The sequence below is a fragment of the Drosophila tropicalis genome, unplaced genomic scaffold, assembly GCF_018151085.1.
Source record: "Drosophila tropicalis isolate 14030-0801.00 unplaced genomic scaffold, ASM1815108v1 contig_158, whole genome shotgun sequence".
NCBI lineage: Eukaryota > Metazoa > Arthropoda > Insecta > Diptera > Drosophilidae > Drosophila > Drosophila tropicalis.
In genome coordinates this window covers 1,040,678-1,062,122 of record NW_027172602.1, presented here as the reverse complement: position 1 = coordinate 1,062,122, position 21,445 = coordinate 1,040,678, and the positions used below count along the sequence as shown (strand labels likewise).

At 39.7% G+C, this 21,445-nt stretch overlaps 3 protein-coding genes across 10 annotated transcripts; all 3 read right to left on the bottom strand.

Moving 5' to 3' along the window:
- Positions 1 to 631: 631 nt before the first annotated feature.
- Actn (alpha actinin) lies at positions 632 to 19,336 on the bottom strand. Of its 8 annotated transcripts, none has more exons than XM_068298892.1 (10): positions 19,135 to 19,336; positions 11,079 to 11,372; positions 5,580 to 5,996; positions 5,348 to 5,501; positions 4,998 to 5,149; positions 3,186 to 3,278; positions 2,766 to 3,116; positions 2,513 to 2,691; positions 1,059 to 2,193; positions 632 to 990 (listed from the first exon to the last, which is right to left on the bottom strand). In XM_068298892.1, the coding sequence occupies exons 2-10, from the start codon at positions 11,190 to 11,192 to the stop codon at positions 832 to 834; spliced, it is 2,754 nt and encodes a 917-aa protein (XP_068154993.1). In that variant the 5' UTR covers positions 11,193 to 11,372; positions 19,135 to 19,336; the 3' UTR covers positions 632 to 831. The 8 variants fall into 8 exon arrangements, with proteins under 8 accessions (XP_068154993.1, XP_068155002.1, XP_068154985.1 ...); XM_068298901.1 differs by lacking the exon at positions 19,135 to 19,336 and adding an exon at positions 12,844 to 12,930 and having other exon boundaries at positions 11,079 to 11,387; XM_068298884.1 differs by lacking the exon at positions 19,135 to 19,336 and adding an exon at positions 12,844 to 12,910.
- Positions 15,292 to 18,192, bottom strand: usp (ultraspiracle). Its single transcript, XM_068301609.1, has one exon. The coding sequence runs from the start codon at positions 17,634 to 17,636 to the stop codon at positions 16,188 to 16,190; it is 1,449 nt and encodes a 482-aa protein (XP_068157710.1). The 5' UTR covers positions 17,637 to 18,192; the 3' UTR covers positions 15,292 to 16,187.
- A 979-nt stretch (positions 19,337 to 20,315) lies between the features above and the next one.
- Positions 20,316 to 21,248, bottom strand: LOC137586889 (E3 ubiquitin-protein ligase RNF128). The gene is made up of 2 exons (XM_068303079.1): positions 20,961 to 21,248; positions 20,316 to 20,888 (listed from the first exon to the last, which is right to left on the bottom strand). Exons 1-2 carry the CDS (start codon positions 21,080 to 21,082, stop codon positions 20,519 to 20,521), a joined length of 492 nt encoding a protein of 163 aa, XP_068159180.1. The 5' UTR covers positions 21,083 to 21,248; the 3' UTR covers positions 20,316 to 20,518.
- Positions 21,249 to 21,445: the final 197 nt, after the last annotated feature.

The following is a 21,445-nucleotide window of genomic DNA, read 5'->3' as shown; positions in this document are numbered from 1 at the left end:
TCTTTCACTGTCTCTGAACATTTCATTGTTCGTTGTCTCTGTCTCTTTCATGTGGGGTGGATGGAGGCTGTCTATCTAAAATTAACGTTTTTATAAAACAATTCCTTATTTTGTCAATATTATGTTTTGTGTTCAAACTTGTTGTTTTGTTTGGTTTTTTTTATTGACATCAATTTCAAAAAATAATGTTCTTTTGTGTTTTGTTTTTGTGTTGTTGTTTTTTAATTTAATGATCATGTGTGTGTGTTTGTTGTTTTTGGATTTTGTATATTCGATATGCATTTTTGATTTGTTTTCTCATTCTTTCAGTTTCAGTTTCAGTTTCAGTTTTGTATCCAGTTTAACAATCGGTTCTGCATAAAAATATATGTATATATAATCTTTGTTATATATGTATATATATACATACATATACATATATCAATACATATAGAAATGTATTTTTATATATGTATGTTTATATATATACAAATATAGATAGATAGCTGCATACATCGAGATACTACTATATAATCTGCAAAAAATATTACAAATATTCTTTCTTTTTCTCATCATACTCTCTTTCTCTCTCTCTCTCTCTCTCTGCCTCTCTCTGAAATTCTTGTGAAGTTACCGTTACGAGCGTTACGAGTGTAGGTAATAATAAAACTATGTTTATTAAATATTATTATTATTAAAGTTTATCATTTTATAATTTATGATCTGGCTACTGCGGCTGCTGAGCTGAGTTGGGGGGGATCGGTGCTCGGCCTTGGGCTCATCCTCATCCACATCCTCGGGCTAGGGGCTTGAATGGGGCTGGTGCTTGGGGGGCTCGGGCTCTGGGCGGGCTTACAAATCGGTTTCGCCATAGAGAGCTGTGCTAAAGGACATGTAGTCCAGGGCACCGGGCACACCATTGGGTCCCTTGTATGGGGGCATACGCTGGATGCAGTATTCAGCCTGATCTGGTGGCAATTCGCGGCGCAGTTCGTCGGGCAAAATGTATGGCTACAAAACACAGTAAAAATTAATGAGATGGACTTAGTTAAGCTCTTTTTGAGTGAGGGAAAATTTACCTTGTCGGCTGCCAGAATTCTGAATGAATCGATGACTTGTTCGGCAGTATCCGTGTCGGTGCTCTCGCGGGTCATAAAGTCGAGGAAGGCGTCAAAGTGCACGTAACCTGTGTTGTTGGGATCGACAACAGCCAAGATGCGCTGGAAGTCCATGTCGCCCTGGCGGTCCTTGCCGATCGAATAGCCCAGCGAGACGAGGCAGGACTTGAACTCCTCGGGCGTAAGGCGACCAGTGCGATTCTTGTCGAAGTGATTGAAGCTAGAGCGGAACTCGTTCAACTGTTCCTGGCTAATGCCCTTGGAGTCGCGTGTCAAAATCTGGTTCTCCACCTCGTTGATGTTACGATTGATTGATGTGAGCAACTGTTCCCAGCCGACGCGTAGCGTCTCCATGGTATAGTTGGTATAACGGTTCTCGAAGATCATCGACTCTTGGACGGCTTGATGGATCTTCTCCAGCTCCTCAATGTTGGGCTTATACGCATACACGGCCTGCTCGTATTCCTTGAGGCGGTGCAATTGATCCTCCAGCGATCCCTGCAATCCCATGCCTATCGCTGTCACCGCATCCATCTGGCGTTCAATCCAGGGACCCACCACGTTGGCCTTCTCGGCAAACTGGCGGCGCAGCATTTCGTTATTTTGCTGCTTGCGCAGCTCGTTGGCCAGTGTCTGATCGCGCTGGGGCACCAGCTGACGCACATCAGACCACTTTCGTGTCATGTCGTTGGCGGTCAAAGTGGTGTAAGGGTTCTCCAAGCCGCCGGGAATCTGGTGCTGCTTCACAATCGACTCTACCTCGCGCACTAGATTCACAATTAGGTTGAACTCCTTGTCGGCCTCGCCGAGTGTTGCCTTGAACTGGTCATGGGCTTGGATCAGTCCCTGGATTTCCTCCATGGTGTGGACAATGAACATGTCAACCAGATCCTCGCGTGTGCCATCAAGCCAGTTGTTGAATGGAGCTGCACGCTTGGCGAACTCCAAATGCAAGATGTCGATCTTCTCCAGAATGCGCTCGGCCTCATCCAAGGCGGTGCGACGGCGCTGCGTGAGGGCACCCAAGCGATCCCATTGATCGCAGATGCGCTGGCAACGAGCATTTACCGAGACACAGTCATGGTATTCCAGGGTGCTAAACAAATCAAAAGAAGGCAAAGGATTCGTTTAGAATGGACACACACACACACGGATACAAACACAAAATTTATGATGTTGAGAAGGTAATGGTAATGAGAGAAGAAGTGGAGGAGTAATGTAAAGTGGCGAGTATCAAGCATGATCCATGGATATGAATCTTAATGATAGATCTTATGATACAACCTAACCTCACACTTTGCCGTACGTAAGTTGTTCACGATCGGGATGTTTGCCCGTGCAAGCATGGGATAAATTAGTTCGCAATCTTATTATGACATTTCTCATTCTCTCTCTTTTTTAAAAAGTCAACTTACTTCAGCTCCTGGGCAATGGCGGCAATCTGTTCGACGCGATCCTGATGGGCAGCAAGATCAGACTCAAAGGCTTCGTGCTTCTTTTTCAATGCCTTCAGCTCGTTGAGCTTGCATTGACGGAAGTCCTGGGACTGCAGCATCTCCTCCTTGCCGCGTGTCCAGTCCTCATGAGCATCAGCCTGAAATAAGCAGGAGTTAAAGTTGTTAATGATCTGTTCACTAAGAGATTCTCTTTCGTATCATTCACTCTCACCTTGTGCTTGAACTTCTGGGCCAAATGCTCCAGACGCTCCAGGCGCATTGTCTCGGCCAATAGCCACTCCTCGAAAGCCTTCTCGGCCAATTCGAGACCCTTCCATGAATTCGAGATGTCAGAGACAGTCTTGCCTTCGGTGGGCAAGTAGGCTGGACGGTTGGACAGACGCAGCTTGGTCTGCAGGGTGTTGAAATTAGTTTCGAGTTTTGCTTTCTGCTCAACACGTGGTGGCTTGTGCTTGCGACGGTACGTGCGATACTCCTCGAGTTTCTTTTGCACACCGGCGAGCGAGTTATCGGCCTGGCGGGAGTTCAACCACGGCATGGTGCGGCGAATCCATTCCAGCAACTAGAACAACAAAACACTCTGACATGAATACAAATTCAAATTGAACCATTTTGGTCATTTGGTACTTACATCACTGGCCAAACGTTCGTACTCCTCCATGAGACGTTCATTCTCCTGGTTAACCTTGAGCACCTTGCAGATGCGGTTGGCTGCTGTTTCCGCCTGTCAAAATTTTGTTTGGTATGGAAAGGGGGGGGAAATAGGTCAATTAAAAATGCTTCAAGTGGGTCAACCTTTCTGAGTATGAGCATGTGTGCGGTGGATCAACTCAGATTTGGTTAAAGGAATAATAAAAATTCAACAAGACGAACAGGAAACAACATAACGGAACGGAACGGATGCGGAAATAGTAGGAAAAATAGGAATGGAGCGAAACGGAATGGAAAGGAGCAGGATCAGGAGCTACAAACAAAGAAGCCAATCCAAGGCAAGCATTTGGCTAGCAGCAAATCAGCAGATTAGTCAAGCTCTCAAGGATTAGTGCTTTGCAAGTGCTCTCTATACATACATACGTATGTATAGATTAGGGTTTTATTTTAGTGTAGCATAGTGTAGCATAGTGTAGTGCAGTATAGTGTAGTGTAGTGCCAAACTTTATACATATATCCTTGCAAAATTTGAAAAACGAGTCAGTTCAGATCAAATCAAGTGTCGGCCACGACTAGATAAATGTTTTTGCAAAGATACAGAAAGAGTATGGCCTATTCTTGATAAGGATAAAAGGGCTTCCAGGTAAGAAGGATTGTTTTGTTGGGTGGGTGGGTGTGTGTATGTGTGTGTGTAAGAGAGAGAGAGAGTGTGTGTATAACAGACCTTTTGGGCGCCACTGAAACAGTGATAATACGACGATACATAGGTCATGACTGCACGTTCATCAGGTAAAGCAGTATTCTGCAAATCTGTATATATATATAATATATATATATATATGATCACATTGTGGTAATTGATTGATTGTTTATCGACACGGGAGATCAATTTTTGTATTGTTTGTAGTTGTAGTTGTGGTTGTTGTTAATTTTGGCGTTTATTTGTTGGAGCACAGCGCATTCACGGGATATACAGAGAGAGAGAGAGAGAGAGAGAGTGAGAGCGAGCGAGCGAGCAAAAGAGAGAGAAAGAAAGCAACAAAACACAGAATTGTATTATTTTTCTTGGTTAGTTTTCAATAAAAATTACAAAATAAAACAGGGCATCATATCATATCAATTAGGTCACATTATACAATAACAAATTATTGATCTGGATTCGATCTTAATAGGAGGAGGCTGGTTAGTATGTATGCTTAATATAAGTCATGCCTATATATTAGAGTTTGAGTGGAGCTTATCTCAAAGACGCATAGTTAATATTTGTTGGATGGATCACACAATAGCCTTGGCATTAATTCGGAGCATGCATAACGGACCACAAGATGATACACGAAAGCTTTCTAAGGTCACTCTTCGGAATGAGCCAAAGCTTCAGCATCGTCATCATCATCATCATCATGATGATCTCCTTTTTTATTCACATTCATATGGCGGGATTAGTCAGCAGCGGGCAGCAGCAACGACGACGACAACGACGACGACGACAATGCAGAGCGAGGGGGTTTTTGGGGTGCAAGGTCACAGAACAAACAATATGCACATATGCAAAATAACAGTATATATATGTATGTATATATGTATGTATATGAAGAATGTATATATGGAAGCACATTTTGAAGCTTTTTGGGGGGCAATTGCGTTCGCTGCACGTTTTCCAAAAAAAACAAACAAAATACTGCAACATTTTTTGTATACTTATAGAACAATAAAAAAATGGAATACATATATATAAATGTATATGTATATATATAACTATATATTTAAGTGTATCATTGTGAAGTTTAGTCACATTGTAATTATTCGGGACGTAGGTGTATTGTCTTGTGGGTTCGGGTACATGCGTCACATTTCCAACCTGTTGGGCTCCCTGGAAGGCATGATAGTAGCAGGAGACGTACGTCATGATGGCACGTTCATCCGGTTTCGGAGTGTTGATTAAATCTGCGTTTGTTGTTGTTGTTTACCATAATGTTTTACAATTGCAAGTGAAGAAGAAGTCAAGTATGAGCATTATACATAAATCGATTAAAACTAACTTAACAACAAAAAAAAAAAAAAAAAAAAAAATCCTTAAAATAAACCGCATTGCAATAATGTGGTTAACGGGGGGAGGGGGCCGCGGCGGTTGAAAGAACTTACCATCGGGATCCAACATCCTTGGAATATCAAGGTATTTCTCAGCAACATCAAAGGCAGTGTTCAGATTCTCCAATGGATTGTCTTTGGAAAGCTTGGCATAATCAATCAAATCTGGACGATGGCGATGGATAAGAGCACAGAAGGCCAGACCGTCCTATAGTTAAGGCGATGAGACATCCAAAAATCAATACCCGGCGAGCAATAAGATGAACCACTGAAGGGATAACTTTACCTTGAAGGACAGATGGAAGTTCTGTACATTGACATTCTTATAGGGAGCTGTCTTGCGCTGGCACCATAGCAATAGACCCTCCTTGGCAGTCATCTCCTCCACAGAGATATCCTGTATGGCGAAACGCAAGATAATGGTCCAGATCATACCCAGCGTCATCTTTAGATTGCCATCGACAATTTCCTCGGCACCAATCGATACCAGATGCACACCCTTGGAGGCAATAAAGTCCAGTGCCTTGTTAACATTGGCAATTTTATGGAAACGCATCTTGCCACGATCGGGCTTGGGTAGTGTCTCGCCAGAGATCACCTCCAGCAGCAGCATCAGTTTGAGGCCATTGCGGAAGTCCTCTTCGATGTTATCGATGGCGGTGCCAGCTTTACGTAAATGACTGTTACACCATGCGGTAAATGTCTGTAATAAAAAACGATTTGAATTAATTAGTATTTAACGCGATATCGGACTACGATTTGAGGTGCAACAAAATTGCGAGAAAGAATATTAATCTTGTGAAATTAAAAGCAAAAGGTTTATTCAATTCAATTCAAAACCAGCTGATCGCGTGTCTTTTCGCCTGTGGATGTGCCCACCTCACAGCGTCATTGAAGAACCATTTAGGGCACAACTCGGTGGCAGCAGCAACAACGTCTCGATTGCTCTATCTGGACCATAGCCAGGCTTTACTTTCCTCTCTCATACCCCTCTTTGGGATCATTAGGTTGTTGTTGTTGTTGTTGACGCTGCAACTGAGGCTGACAGTTGCAGTTATTTTGCACCGAATGGGGACAGACAGCAGCAGCAGCAGCAACAACAACAACAGCAACAGTAAAAGAACAAAGAGAAAACAAGAAAAGTCAATATACATATACATATTATGTATATATATATATATATATATATATTAAGTTTATATAAACCAGTTTTTTTGCACACACTTCATTATTTTTGAGTAGTCTACGTTTGGTCGACAAGACCCAGCGGTCGCCCCCTCCCCACGATTCTACCACCATTCTATACTCATAACGATTTAAGCCATCATCTCTGGCAAATGCAATGTCTCGTCTTGGTGCTTGTAAATTTACAGCTTTATATTGTTATTGCTTGGTCAGAGATCTCACAACTCAGAGCTCACAGCTGGATATTGTTATGGCATTATGATGATACTACCACCACGCCCATACATACACACACACACACACACACACATATGTATGTATACAAAAATCTTGCCCGCCCACTACAGCTGCAACAGCTAGCAGGAGGTCGAAATATGCAAATACAAATTGGGGACTTACAAAACAAAAAAATGGGGACCGATTGATAAGTGTATATTGAAAAGGAAAGCTTAGACTTTGAATGAATAGAATAGAATAGAATTGAAGAAGAGAAACGGAAGAGAAAGGAAGGGTTTTGGATGCATCTACTACGTATGGTATGATGTGACAAATATGCAACATTCTCTCCATATGCATGACAATGGATCACCGCTATAATCAAGAGAAGAGGGAAAGATGAGTGGAGGAGACGATCATCAATCCATTTGTCAAAACCTGGGAAAAACTAACTGAAGTTAGTCAGCTAAAGCTGAACTGATGAGGAGAGAAAATGGAACAAGCTCAACTTTATTGGCCATTAGCTTACAGTTACGTGCGTGAGACAATGGGACAGACGGATGCAGCAACAGATGCAGTTGAATGTCAGTTGGATGAGATGGAATGGAATAGAATGGAGTGGGTAAAGTTAGAAGCGGAAAACTTGAATTGACTGTGAGAGGGAGAGAGGAAAAGTCCAAGAAAAAGATTTGAAAGAGAGAGAGAACAAGAAATGCAACTGTTAATGCAAATCGGTCCACACACACACACACACACAAACACACATAGAGAGAGGCAACAACATCTACGTAACGTAACGATCAAAACGGGCGCTGCTATGGGGACAGATTACACATTCATTACCCACTCAAACAATAACGTGTGGAACTAGGCCAAGCAGCAGCCAGGGAGTCAGAGTCACCATCGACCGACCACAGATTGAAGTTGTATGTGAAGGAGATGCGCAGGCGGAGGAAGCTGCTCTGTGTGTGCGTTGTCAAACAAGTCATCGAGGCTTACCGCTAGTCAACTGACTCTCTCTCTACTCTCTCCCTAACACATACACAGCACATACTTTTCCGTTAAGGCTTGCCTCTCTCTATCACAGTCTCTCTTTGGCCCCCCATCCCACACAACAGATACGACCCTGCCGCGCTCTCTCTCTCTCCCTCTCTCACTCACACTCTGCAGACTGCAGCATTCCTGCGCTAGCAACTCGTTTTTTTTTTATACATAGTTAAAGAGCCAATGCTCGGCTCAATTACCGTTATCAGGCAGTGGCCTGATCTGACCAGGCCAGCATATGCCCGCCTAGTCTGGGTCTGGGCTTACGCCTAGCCTAGCCTAGCCTAGCCTGATCTATGATCATGATTTGTTTTTTTTTTTTTTTTTTTTTGGCCAAGACGATTGGGCAATCCGTCGATGAAGTCAATGCGCACGCGCCAAAAAAAAAAAAAAAAATAAGAAAATAAAACCAAAATTTATTTGTTGCTTCTCTATTTTCGATATGACCGGGAAGCTTTTTGGCGGAAAGCTTTCCTTTCTTTTTTGTTTCGTTTTTTTGGTTCTTGTTGGTGCGACGCACTCGCTCTCGCACACCCATTTTTAGCCGAATGTAATTTGAGCGGCCCCATACCATGGACTCATTCGCACATCTAAGGAAAGATACGCAGGCGCCAATCAGTTTAGTTGAGGCCGATTGAATGGGATCAGTGGGAGAGATGAGATGAGATGAGATAAGATGAGATGATGCTGCTGCTGCTGCTGCTGGTAACGCTCTCTGTTCGGAGGCTCATCCGAAAGTTATCCTCATTCATTAACACTCACATTAGTGGGAGGAGGGGAGGGGGTGGTGTATGACGCATCTTTTGAATCATACTTGCACACTCACCCGCACAAAGAGGTGAGAGGGAAAGATGGAGAGAGAGAGAGAGCAAATAATTTACAATAACAAAATGTTTATAGGGCTACTAATGTCCGATTGTCTACACCCACATACATATATACACCTGCCGCATCCCTCTAACCATTCAAAAACATTCATTACCCAGTCATCCACCATCCACCTACCCCTCCCACTCCTTTCACTCCTCATCACTCATTTATACACCCGCCGCCTGCTAAAAATTCGATCAATGTAAACAGAAAACAACTTTTACGCGTTTCAACTAATGACGAATTCTGTTTGGTAATTCACTATTACGAAATCTATATATGCAGATATACATATGTATATGTATACCTACATATCCACAGACAGACTAGCTGTGTGTGTGTGTGTATACAGTTCGACCATGTCAAGCTCAAGACATTAGAAAAAACAACAACAAAAAATCAAAAAAATATTCACAATTTTTTGATCTGTCCGCCTTTTTCTTTTCTTTCTTGCTTGATCTTTGGCCAGGAGCGTTTTCGTGTCATTTGCAATGTCTAATAGGAAATAATGTGTATGTCTGTGTGTGTGTGTATTTGTGGGGGCGTACTAAGACCAGTGGCGGATTCGCAGGGGGTACAATTTAAAAAAAGAAACAAAAAATGTCCTTAAAATGCAATTCTCACTTTAGAATCTCAATTTTCAAGCCTTTCAAAATTTACTTATTTCAACATCATATCTCTTACCCCCCGCCACTGACTTTCAACCCACAACAAATCATGACTTTCAAAAGGATCATATCTTAGGTAAATAAATTTGCTCATTGTTACTTAATTAACTAACGTTCATTATGAATGAATATAGTGGATACTAGTGAATTGATGAAAATGTTCATTGATTATTAACATTATCATTAAAAGAAAACTTGTAGATATATATCATTCGTTGACGGAATGACTCAAAACATTCATTTGAATACACTCATGGTGTAAATTGCAGTTGTTCTCCGTTTTGGCCTGACTATTTTTAATTGTCAATAGCGTCGTCCCGTCCGCCTACCCATCTACCTGCTGATTCTGCTGCTTCTGCTGAGGCATCGTGTCAAAAACATTAGCCTTGCACCAAATTTTTGTGTCAGCAATTTTTAGAAATTATATTTTTATATAGAATATTGAAAAGAGGAGACACACACACACTTGCATATATCTAGATTGTGTGTGTGTGTGTGTAGCTATATGTATCTATGTGAATGTCAGATCTTCTAGGTTACTTTTTGGCAAAACAAAACCAAAAAAAAAAAAAAACCATCCTCAATAAAACACAAACAAAAATTGCTTTATGGATAAAAGAAACAGTGTACATAGAGGTGAGGAAAGGTGAGTGAGTGAGTGAGTGAGCGAGCGAGCGAGGGGAGTAAACAACATTAATTAACTACCGGGGACACAAAACAAAGAACATATATGTATGTATGTATGTATGTATACATTTTGCCAACCAATTTGCCATGTCACAGATATACAGACATGCATGTATAGGTAGATAGATAACTGTCAATTTATATGTTTCAGCTATCTCTTGCCACTAACAGTGGCAACTACTATATAACAAACCATTCAACTACTACCAACCAACCAACTAACTAACTGACTAACGACAACCGTTTCCGCTTTATTTTAACCAAACAAACAATCAAACAAACAAACAAATAGGTAAAACTGAGACATTCATGATGATAATGATGATGTTGGCGGGGGTGTTGGGGTTGAGAAGTCAATAGTTAGATAGATAGATTGAAATAACAACAGAAACATAATTGAATGGCAACACTATGAGTAGATATGACCTTCAGCTAGATGGCTGGAAGAAGGGGCTGGGAGGGATAAAGAATGGTTGAATGGCAGTGGGAGTGTCCCTGTTCCCAATTTTACCAAATGAGAAACAAGTAAGCCAATGAAATATTCTTTATATCTATGAATGATAAATGAAATGATGACATAGATGATGATGATGATGAAACAGACAATGTTGGAAAACAATTGGGGAAACATTTAACTTGGCCAACTTACATATATGCCTAACTATCTAAACTCGCTCCTATATTTGTCAATCGGAAACGGCATTAGAATAATAATATTTTGCTTTGACAGATATATATACATAGATATATGTATGTAGTATATATGTATCTATATATCACGAGTTAAAAATGATATATTTGTGTTCTATTTATTTCTCTCTGTGTAGGAACAACAACTATTTTCGTACAACATATTTCAAACATTTCGTATAAGAACCATGAAAATGAAAAAAAGAATTCTATTTTTAAAATGGGGCGCTGAGCTTTTTTTTCTGCTGTTGCTGCTGTTCACACAAATATTGAAACATAATCGAAAAATATAGAATCAGCATATATACATATATATCTCTGCATATATATTTGTATATATATTATATCTGTCTATAGTTGGAACTGTTGCTATATGTATTTAGTTATATAGATATTAGACGATTTAAACAGATGTAAGGACTCACCTTCTTCTGTTGCTTCTCCCACGCAGGATCGAGCAATCCCTCACGCTCCCATTCCTCTTCCTGTTCCATATAGCCATCGCCATACTCCATGGAGAGACCGTTCTCCATCATCATTTTGTGGCTGGTATTTGGGTTGGATTTGGGATGTGCTAATGTTTTGCTATTTGCTGCTGCTGCTGCTGCTTCTAATGATGCTGCTGCTCTTCACGATAGATGATGATGCTGCTGCTTCTTCTTCTTCTTCTGCTGCTGCTGCTGCTGTTCCCTTGTTGCTTGATGATCCAGTTCACACTGCTGGATTCACACACACTTTTGTTTATTAGATTCGAAGTATTCGATTTTTATTTGTGATTTAGATTTAGATTTCAGAAATTAGACTCTGATTTAACACATCTGTGCCGGTGTGTGTGTGTGTTTGTGTGTGTGTGTTCGTTTGATTCTTTTGAAGATTTATAAATTATTCAAGATATTGGAAAAGTCCTGAAAGCTTTAGCCAAGAGCAAAGAAATGCCAGTAAAGAAAATCAGAGAGAGAGAGAGAGAGGGAGAGAAAGCAATGAACGGAGAGTTTACCAGAGAGAGAGAGGGAGAGAGAGAAGAGCGGTAAAAAGAGTATAGAAAAGGGGTGAAAAACGGAAGTCCTACGACAGGTGGGTGCAGGTAAATACGTATCTCAAATGCTCTTCTTAACAATCCCGCATTTAGTTTTGATTTTTGTAATCTTTGTGGTAAATTTTGCCCCAAAAATTTGATTTCAAAATTGTTGTATAACACTTTAATTTGCTGTTTAATTATTTGTGCTGTTTTTTTTTTGTATTCTTGTGCTTTTTGGTTCTTTCTTTCTTAATTGAATCGCTGTTTTTCGTATCGTATCCGTTTTAAAAATAGTATGTTTTGAAAATTTTTATTTTCGGCGTCAACGTCAACGCCAAAGAGATGGAAAGGGGGTGCAGGCGGGGTGCTAGACGGACAGTGGATGGTGTGAATGGGGGGGCAGAGTAAGAGAAAGGGAAGGATGGAGGTTTTCAAAGAAAAATTCTTGGGATTGTCTGTCTAATTCATATTTTGGAATAAATTCATTACGTTTTAAAACTTTGTCTTTTTTATATTTAATAATAACCCACCACTACAACCACCACGACGACAATATATCACGAATACGGATATCGTTTCCGATGTTGTGTTTCTGATTCACTAGTCAAATCGAAACAGATCGGTTATGTATGATGAGTGGGATTGTGTTCGGTGGGTTTTCAGTTGGTTCTTCTTGTTCTTTGGCTTTGGCTTTTTCCTTTGCATTTGGCTCTTTATTTTTTTAACACATTTTTCATATACAAATACATATATAATATTAAAATATATATATATATATATGTATCTATATATATTTATACAACCATCGCACACACACACACACACACACACGCACATACATGCACACAGGTCTGAATACGTATTCGTAAATCGTTCGTTGAAAAGCTTATTTTTATATATTTTTTTTCTTGATATATGTATGTATTTTTAATATATATTATATATATATATGTTTTTTTATATTTTTTTTTTTATTTTTTTGAACGAGTACAAAAAAAAAACAACAAAAAAAAAGATGTTGTATACGAAAAAAATAAAAAAAATATCGAAAAAAAAAACCAAACAAAAACAACAACAATATATTTATATATGTATATATATAAATATAGATATATATATTTGTGTGTGTGTATATATATATTATATTAAACAACAATTGGAGGAATATCTACGTTTGTCGCTGGCGAAGAGAAAAGACCCGCTCGCGTTGATAGCCAACTCAAAACTGATGTCGCGCCAGCAAAAAAAAACTGAATATCGTCGAATACAATGAATGCGACCGCGAGACACACACAGATACACGCACACAGATACACACAGAGGCAGGCAGAGAAGTGGCAGCCGCCAGAAGAAAGAAGAAAAACTGTGCTGCAGCAGCCAGCCAGCCAGCCAGCAGCAGCAGCAGACCCAGCAGACGGCAGTCCGAATGAATTGGGGCTCGGGCGGGCGATCGTCTCGGCCCGAAGAAGGCCCCCACGAAAACACATGCACACACAAGCGGACAAAATCATACACGTAGCCGGAGGAGAAGAAGAAGAAGCTGTGGGAGTGGGTGGCGCAAGAAGAAAGTACGAGTAGCATATGAATTTGGCCAACAAGCGATTGTTCGTGGTGACTGACTGACTGACTGAATGTACACGCATACGCACACACACACACACACTGCTTATATGTGTAAATGCTGTGTGTGTGTGTGTGTGTGTACCTTTCACACAGAAGAAGCAAAAGAGGAGTCTTCTCCCGATCATGCGGCATGCAAGTGTGCGTGTGTGCAATTCGCGAAGTTTGTTGTTTTTATTTTTTTTCTGCTTTTTTGCTTTTTGGCGGTGAAAAGATGCAACAACTTTTAATTTTTGTTTTTTTGGCAGAGAGCTGTGCGTGATAGGGGAGTTTGTGGTGGTGGTGATGGTGATCACCCTGTATGACAACAACTTGTTGGCCCCTGAGTTGTGTCTGTCTATTTGTCTGTCAGCGGCTACGATCGGTACGATCTGTCAGTCGCCGCTAGTCGTCGTCGCCCCCGCATAACTACGAAAATAGCAAATTGTTAATTTCGCTTCGGAAACTCTTTTTCAATACATACAAACACACGCAAATAAAATAAAAAAGAAATAGGATGGCTAGGCGGCAGGGATTGGGGGTGGGGAATGGCAACACATGATTTTTATTGGCAAGCTTTCATGGTTTTTCCGTGCGAAACATTTTTCATTTCAAATATTTTGAATACGTACGCAATTATGTACATTTTGTAGCGCGTTTGGTGTCTGTTTGAGGAATATTTATGCAAATTATTAAATATTTTGGAAAGCTAAAGCGATTAGCTAAAACCCATAAATACTATATTTAGTACATACAAAATGTATGTACATGTGTGTGTGTGTGCGTATGTGTGTGTGTAGATACTCCCCCACAATATGTAAAAAGGAAATGTTTGCGTGTGTCTACAGGAATCCCAAGATCGTGAGCCTTCATGTCCTGAACGCAATTTTTTTCCAAAAGGGATATGCCAGCTTCTGCGATCAACCAAACCCACCGAACGCCCGTCCGTCCGTCCGTCTGTCTGTCTGTCCTTTCGTTCATTGTAGAGCAAATAAATAGTTTATTTTTGGATCATAATGTGCGTCGTCAGCGGCAATTTTTTGTTCATTTTTTGTTTTTGTTTTCTTTTTTTTCAAAAACAAATTCTATTTATAGTTAAGTTTTGTGCGTTAATACAATATATACATTGATATATATTTTTTTTAAATATGTATGTATGTTAGTTGTAGAGCAAAAGGAAAAACTATAAATTTAATAAAAATTGAAACAAACTTTGTGTAGACCCAAGGAGATTTCGACTACATTTGCCATCTATATAAATATATATGTACATATATGAATGATATATCTACATATATACATACATACATATATGCACATATTTCATGCAGAAGCTACACAAGAAGAAAAATCAAAGTAATTAAGTACTTCCCTAAATGATAATTTCTTAACGAACTCAAAATCAAGTGCATTGTTTTAAGGGCTTTTCTTAAAGATAAATACCAAAAAGTTGATGCAATTCCAAACAAAAGTCTCTCTATTAAGTACTTTTGTTTTAAGAAAACAAATACATATAAGAAATAATAACAAGTATCCGCGGCATGGTGGCGTATACTTGTTGTACCCTTTTCACTCTCATAAGCATTTCGGTGGACAATTTGGCCTTTTTAGTTAGTTTTAGAGACTTTTTTTTTAAATTTTAGTATGTGAAATTTCATAGGGATTCTGCAAATACATATAGCTCCAGATAATATAAGGACAGTATTGGGCGTTTCGAAAATTGAATGATGATAATGTTCTTTGAGATTTAGCGTTAGTACAGGCAAATTATGTACTTTATGCTACTTTAAAGTACACAAAAATGTTTATTACCCCAATATTTTCTTCAAATGTAAGTAAATTAAAATGCAAAATTTTCTTGTTGTCATCAAGTGTCTCTGTAGATGGCCTACATATGTACATATATGTATATCTTTTGAAGGTTTTTCTTTGAGTGTAGATATATTTATCCAAGCGTGTATATTCAAGGGGAATTAATTTATCTTGATAGCTAACTGAATTCAAAATCAAACTGCTCGAGATTCTCGTTTGTATATATATATATGGTTTTTTTTTTATATATTTATATATATTTCATATTTATAACTTTTGGGGGTACAATTATTTTAATAAAAAATAATTACAATTGGTTTATGTAAATGTATATATGTTGCACACATACACATGTATATATTTGTATATATATATATGTATATACATAAAGTATTCATATGCCATACCTGTCCGTACATTCGTCCGTCTGTCTGTCTGTTCGTTTGTCTGGCTGTACATGGATCATAACTATATTCAATATCAATTCGTATTATTTTTGTTTTTTTTCTTGGGATTTTCATCTACATTATACTCTTGCAGAAAATATTGAACAGTTTTTCAAAACTATTTTAATTGAACTTTCTTATATGCATTATACTATATATTATTCGGATCGGACTACATACAAAATAAAAGTTTAAGTTCAAATTCGTTTCGATTTTGGTTTGAGATTACCAAAACTATGTTGTATCAAGAAAAGTAAACGAGAGGCTTCTATGATTTTGAGATTTCAAACGGAGTAAAACTGCAAGAGTATATAAACTTCGGTATGCCAAAGTTTGTTTCTTCTTCTAATTTTTTTTTTTTTTTTGACTTTTTTGTTTTTGTTTTTCGTTTACTTAAGAATAAACGTTGAGGAGGCATCCATCCATCATATCTTAAGGAAAACACATTTTCTAGATCGATATTTAAAAAAAAAAAAATTAATAATAATAATAAACAATTACATACACGTATTTAGAGTAATAGTACAAAGTGGGTGATAGCTAAAGGTGTGAGAAATGGGGGCGAAGAAGGGAGGGAGTCAAATAGTGGGCAAGGGAGTCAGAGAAATGCAAAACAAACTCAATCACAATCAATCAGAAGAATTCGACTCCTGGGCCCCTCATTCGGGGTTTAGAGTCAGGGTCAGGCCTGGCGGTGGCTGCGACTCCAGTTGCTCGATAAAGAGATCCTCCAGCGGTCGATCGCTGATGATGCGGAAGAAGAACAGGTGATCCAGACATTTCAGACTAATCGAGCGCAAGGCGGGCAGGCGCAACAGCAGCTGGGCAAATCGTCCATCATCGCCGGGATGCTCCTGGCGGCAGTGTTCGTCTAGACAGGCGTAGACCTTCTCCCTACACATCTCAATTTCAGCGCGATTTTTGATGCCACGTATATCAGGATTGTAGAGGATAATGGCCTTCAGGCAGGTCAGCTCGCGACGATCCAGATTTAGGCGTTTCATTTTTACACTCAGCTCAGACAGGATGCGATCGAAGATCGTAGAGACGCCAGCTTTGATGGCGCTGTTACGATGATACGAAAAACTTTGATTCAAAAAGAGTTGCTGCGGCTGTAATACCGGCGAACGCCGCTCAAAGGCGCTGTCATGGCCCATGCCAGAGGATACATCGTCCACGGATCCAATGCTGCACCAGGCCACATTGGCTATGAGCAGTTCATTCCACGCGGCCTTCAGCAGGATGACCTGATCGTCCAATGGTAACTGGGCAAAGTGCGGCATAAGACGAGCATACTCGACCATCTGGTAGAGCTGTTTGTTAACCACCTGACATAGGGCGGATACGGCGCCCTTGTACTCCGGCTGAACCGTGGAATTCGGACCCACTCGCAGAAAGGACAAAGCACGATCGCCGCTCTGGTTCTCTGCCCGCTGTTCGGCCTCCAACAGACGTTCGATGTTAAAGTCGCGGGACACACTGGTTGGCATAAACTCATCCTGACCACCGCCACCCACGCCTGCTGAACCGCCACCTCCTCCTCCTCCACCGCCGCCCCCGCTACCAGCATTTGGTGGGGCAGGCCGTCCGGCTGAGGCTCTGGCTCCACGTTGGCGTTCCTCCTGCACAGCCTCCCGCTTCATGCCACACGATAAACATTTCTGATAGCGGCAGTATTGGCAACGATTCCGCTGCCTCTTGTCAATGATGCAATTACGATTCTCGCGGCAGGCATATGTGAGATCCTTGCGCACTGTGCGCTTGAAGAAGCCTTTACAGCCTTCGCAACTATAGACACCATAGTGCTTGCCACTGGCTCGATCGCCGCAAATGGAGCATAAATGCTTTGAGCCGCTCAATGGATGATTCGGCGGATATTGTTGCGGTGTGGCTGCCGAGGCCGATGCATTGGGCGCCTGCGCCACCATTTGATTCTCATTGGGTAGCACATGGACCATGGTCATGCTTTGAAGACCAAATGGACCCGGACTCTCCGCCTTTGGCGAGAAGCTGCTATTGTTGCTGTCGTTGAGCTGTGATATATCTGGTTTGACCTCCTCCTTGATGTGTCCCAGACGAAAACCAGCGTCCTGGTCGCAATTATCCATATTTAGCTAAATTTTGTCTTCTCCCTGCGCTTCGTTGTTAATGGTTCTGGTCTCCGTTTTTTCTTTCGATTTTAATCTTGTTCTAATTCCAATCAAAGATTAGTGTGCGTGTTTATATCTGGTTTGTTGCTGTTGCTGCTGACGCTGACTTTCCCCTTGTTTCACTTTGTATTTGTATCGTCGCCAAACGCCAACGCCACCACCGTGTCTGCTTCGCGCCTCTCTCCCCTGCCTTTGGGCCCGTTGCCGTTGTGGTTGTCCAAGAGCAACCAATCGTCGCTTACTCTAGGTCAGAGCTCGAGTTGTTTGTTATTCGCTACTGTTGCACTTGCTGCATTTACATAATCTTTAATCTTCACCTGCCTCTCAATTTGGCTTTCTTTAGATTCTTATTCGCTTTTTCTTTGCTCTTTCTCCAGTAAACACAAAAGAATGCCAGACTTTCTGACTAATAAAATCTTTTTCGCGTCGACATATTTTTTTCTCAACAAAGACCAAGCTCACCACACTTGCACAGGCTTGCAATTCACCACGCAATGGAGATGCCTCCACCCCCAAATGATGTGACTGGGCACAGTGCATCAAGTCACAGTTTAAAAGATTTAATTATAAAAAAATCTTAAGAATTACAATTCCATCTGCTAAGCACTTTAAGTAAAAATTTAAATAAGAATTTTAATAAATTCTAGGCAAAAGATGCACAGAATACTTTGAAATTTTTCCCCATTTCCAACGAACAGATGATATAATTGTATCTTCCCACTAGGCATTTATAATAAAACATAGATAATGGGTAACATATAGAGAAGAAACAAAAAAAAAAAAAAAGAAGAAAACCAAAACAGAAGCATTTATTACTAATGTTTTTTTTTTTTTTTTTTAGCTAAGATCTATAGATACATTTCGTTGCAAATATCACAGTGACTCACAGGGATTGCTCTTCACTGATTCACCAAATATAGAATACAGTGTGACCAGTTGTGATAAAAGTATCTTTTAGTGTGCTGATTTCTCGTTGTTGTTTTTGTCAAATTTTCAAATTCTTTTTTTTTTTAACTAGTTTTAAACGCGTTTTTGAATATTCTTTTCGTAAATAAATATCTCATTTGCCACGATAGTTTATTTTTAGCATTTTTCTTGGTCGATCAACGGCATTTATTTAGTTCATTTCCACCATAGCGCGCATTTATCTTTGTCTGCTGGGTAACTGTGTCTCTTTCTCTCTCCCTCACTGCCACTGATGCAAATGAAATTGTTATTGCAATTATTGAGACGCTTTACCCCATTCCACCCCCCGGCTTCGACCTCAGCCTCATTTCCCGTTCCAAATAATAATCGACGGCGTCGAAGCAAAAACCAAACAACAAACATTACAACGAAATCAATGATAATAGGTACTACAAAATAAAGCAACAATGCCAATACAAGATGCAAAACAATATTTAGCCATTTACATTCAAATTCTATTGAATAAAATGTAAATGCGATGTAAACTTACTCTGCAATCCCCAGCCGGAGCGAGAGAATGGGAAAAGAGCGATTTATAGCGGATCTCCAGATCAAATGGTGCCGGTTAATTATCTTGTTATCAGACACAACACACACTCGCACACAGACAGATGCACAGTGCAATTATTAAGTGCACTGCAATTCAATTTTGCTATTTTGTAATTCTGAATCGGATACAAAGAGACGCGGTAGTTGGCCATTCACACAGAGTTGTCTGTTTGGAAATTCGCAATGCAGAGTATCCGCAAGATAGCCACCTACGGTCACACTACGTGAAACGCAGCTGACAGCGGGGGTGGCCAGCAATTAGAATGGCGCGCTACTGCAACAATTTGAATGTTCACTTACTCTTTAGAGAGAAGTTGGTAATGCAGACATGAATGCGCTTTCGATCGCAATATGTAATTATGTTGTTGATAAAAAAGAAATATGTACATATGTTATGATATACATAAGTAGATCTCATGGTAAGTTATCAGTCTGCTTAAATATAATTTCTTCGCTTTATAACAAACAGAAATCTTCTTCAGGCAGAAAAGTTATTTTGAATCACCCATTAGTCCTGATAATATCTTGGTTCTTACAAATGGTCTACTTATGTACAAACGTATTTAAAAACCAAGAAAGGTATGTATATACGGTTTATGTATAATAATAATAAGACGGTAGAACCTTAGCTCTTTAAAGATTACATATCGACTGCTTATCGCTTATTTGGCAAAAAGTGTATACTTTGCCACTGATGTAAAAGAAAGCAAATTACCTTACAAATATTAAAGCCGACAAATCCTAACCAAAACAAAAAAAAATGCCAAGAGTTCGATAGCCAAAAATCTTGATAAGGAAGTTTTCAGGAAAGTATTTGAATCGTTTTTTTTATCTAAGTTACAAATACTTCTCTAATTTTCTCATGGTCTTCACAATATATGTACATACATACATACATACTAGGAACTGTGTGTATGTATGTATGTACATACATAAATATGTATGTATGTATGTGTTTCGGAGGCAAACTTTAGAGTACGTAACCATCTTAAATGAAAAACCCCTTGGTCGGTTGTATAGGGCAGATTGTTACAAAAGGTGAAAGGTTATAAAATTCGGCATGTTGGAAGTTATTCCGGTCTTTAAATTAAGAATTATTAAATTTACTTTGTGTAAGAGAACTCTGTGTAATGCCTCAATGGGGCCGTTTAATTTAATTTCTCCTTGTTTTTATATATATGTATGTATGTATATATGAAAAACTTAACTTATCCACAAATATTTTTGTGATGTACAAATGTAACTATTTAAAATATATGTATGTATGTATGTACATATATTTAATATGTGTATAGCCCAGTTATTATTATCCCTTCCTTTTGAGATTATTCTGATTCAGATTCCTCGGACTGCAAACGCAGGATGTGTTCTAGGTCCGAATTTATCGACATCAAAGTACTAATACGCTGATTCAGATAATCGAGCTCCTCACGATATATTCCCGTCTCGTATAACAGATTCTCAAATTCCCTGTTGGCTCCATCGCTGCCACCCTCGTCTGGCTTATTCCCATTACAAGCGCTGCTGCTGCTGTTGTTGTTGGTGGTGTTTCTGTTGCTATTTGAAGACGAATCACTAGGGGAGATTGCTGATGTCTGACCTTGACTTTGATCGGGGGATGAGAAATCATCAAAGTCTAAATAGAGCTGAAAATACTGAGCGACTTGTCTGCGGCAAATAGGGCAAGTAGTTGACCTAAAAAGAAAACAGACAGCGTATCAGTATTTTTTGATCAGTAGTTCTCTCATTCAGTTGGGGTTATCTTACTCCTCTCGCCATCGTTTAAGACATTCCTCGTGAAAGGCATGGCCACAGGTTGTAGCATGAATAATATCCTCTGCCTGGTAGCGTTCCGAACAGATGGTACAGAAAGCACATTTGTCGCCCATAATATTAATTTTTTAATCCGGTCCGTCCAGCCGAAATCACCTTCACAAAAAAAAAGAAGAAAACCCAAAACAAACTCCGCGAACGATCGACGCAAAGTGACTGCCAATGACGGCCAATTGCAATTACAATTGCAATCGTTCTGCTTCTGCCATTCGTTTGGCTGATAAGAGAGCTTCAATCCGAGCGAATGCATTACCATCGCTAACCAAACAATTTTCCACTTGCCATCTCTATTAAAATATAACTGTTCATTTAATGCGTATTTGCTAAACAAACAAACATTCATACATACATACATACAAATGCATGTATGTATGTATGTATGTATGTATGTATGTACAATTCGTAGACGCCTTCTAAAA

What these genes read in the sequence shown, in the direction of transcription:
- Actn (XM_068298892.1), bottom strand. Translation starts at nt 11,192, where the DNA reads ATGATGATGGAGAACGGTCTCTCCATGGAGTATGGCGATGGCTATATG. An exon ending in ACTTCCATCTGTCCTTCAAG is followed by an intron (nt 5,502 to 5,579) that starts GTAAAGTTATCC and finishes CCTTAACTATAG; the next exon opens with GACGGTCTGGCCTTCTGTGC. An exon ending in CCCAGAAGTTCAAGCACAAG is followed by an intron (nt 2,692 to 2,765) that starts GTGAGAGTGAAT and finishes TGCTTATTTCAG; the next exon opens with GCTGATGCTCATGAGGACTG.
- usp (XM_068301609.1), bottom strand. Translation starts at nt 17,636, where the DNA reads ATGGATAATTGCGACCAGGACGCTGGTTTTCGTCTGGGACACATCAAG.
- LOC137586889 (XM_068303079.1), bottom strand. Translation starts at nt 21,082, where the DNA reads ATGGGCGACAAATGTGCTTTCTGTACCATCTGTTCGGAACGCTACCAG. An exon ending in CTTAAACGATGGCGAGAGGA is followed by an intron (nt 20,889 to 20,960) that starts GTAAGATAACCC and finishes TTTTCTTTTTAG; the next exon opens with GTCAACTACTTGCCCTATTT.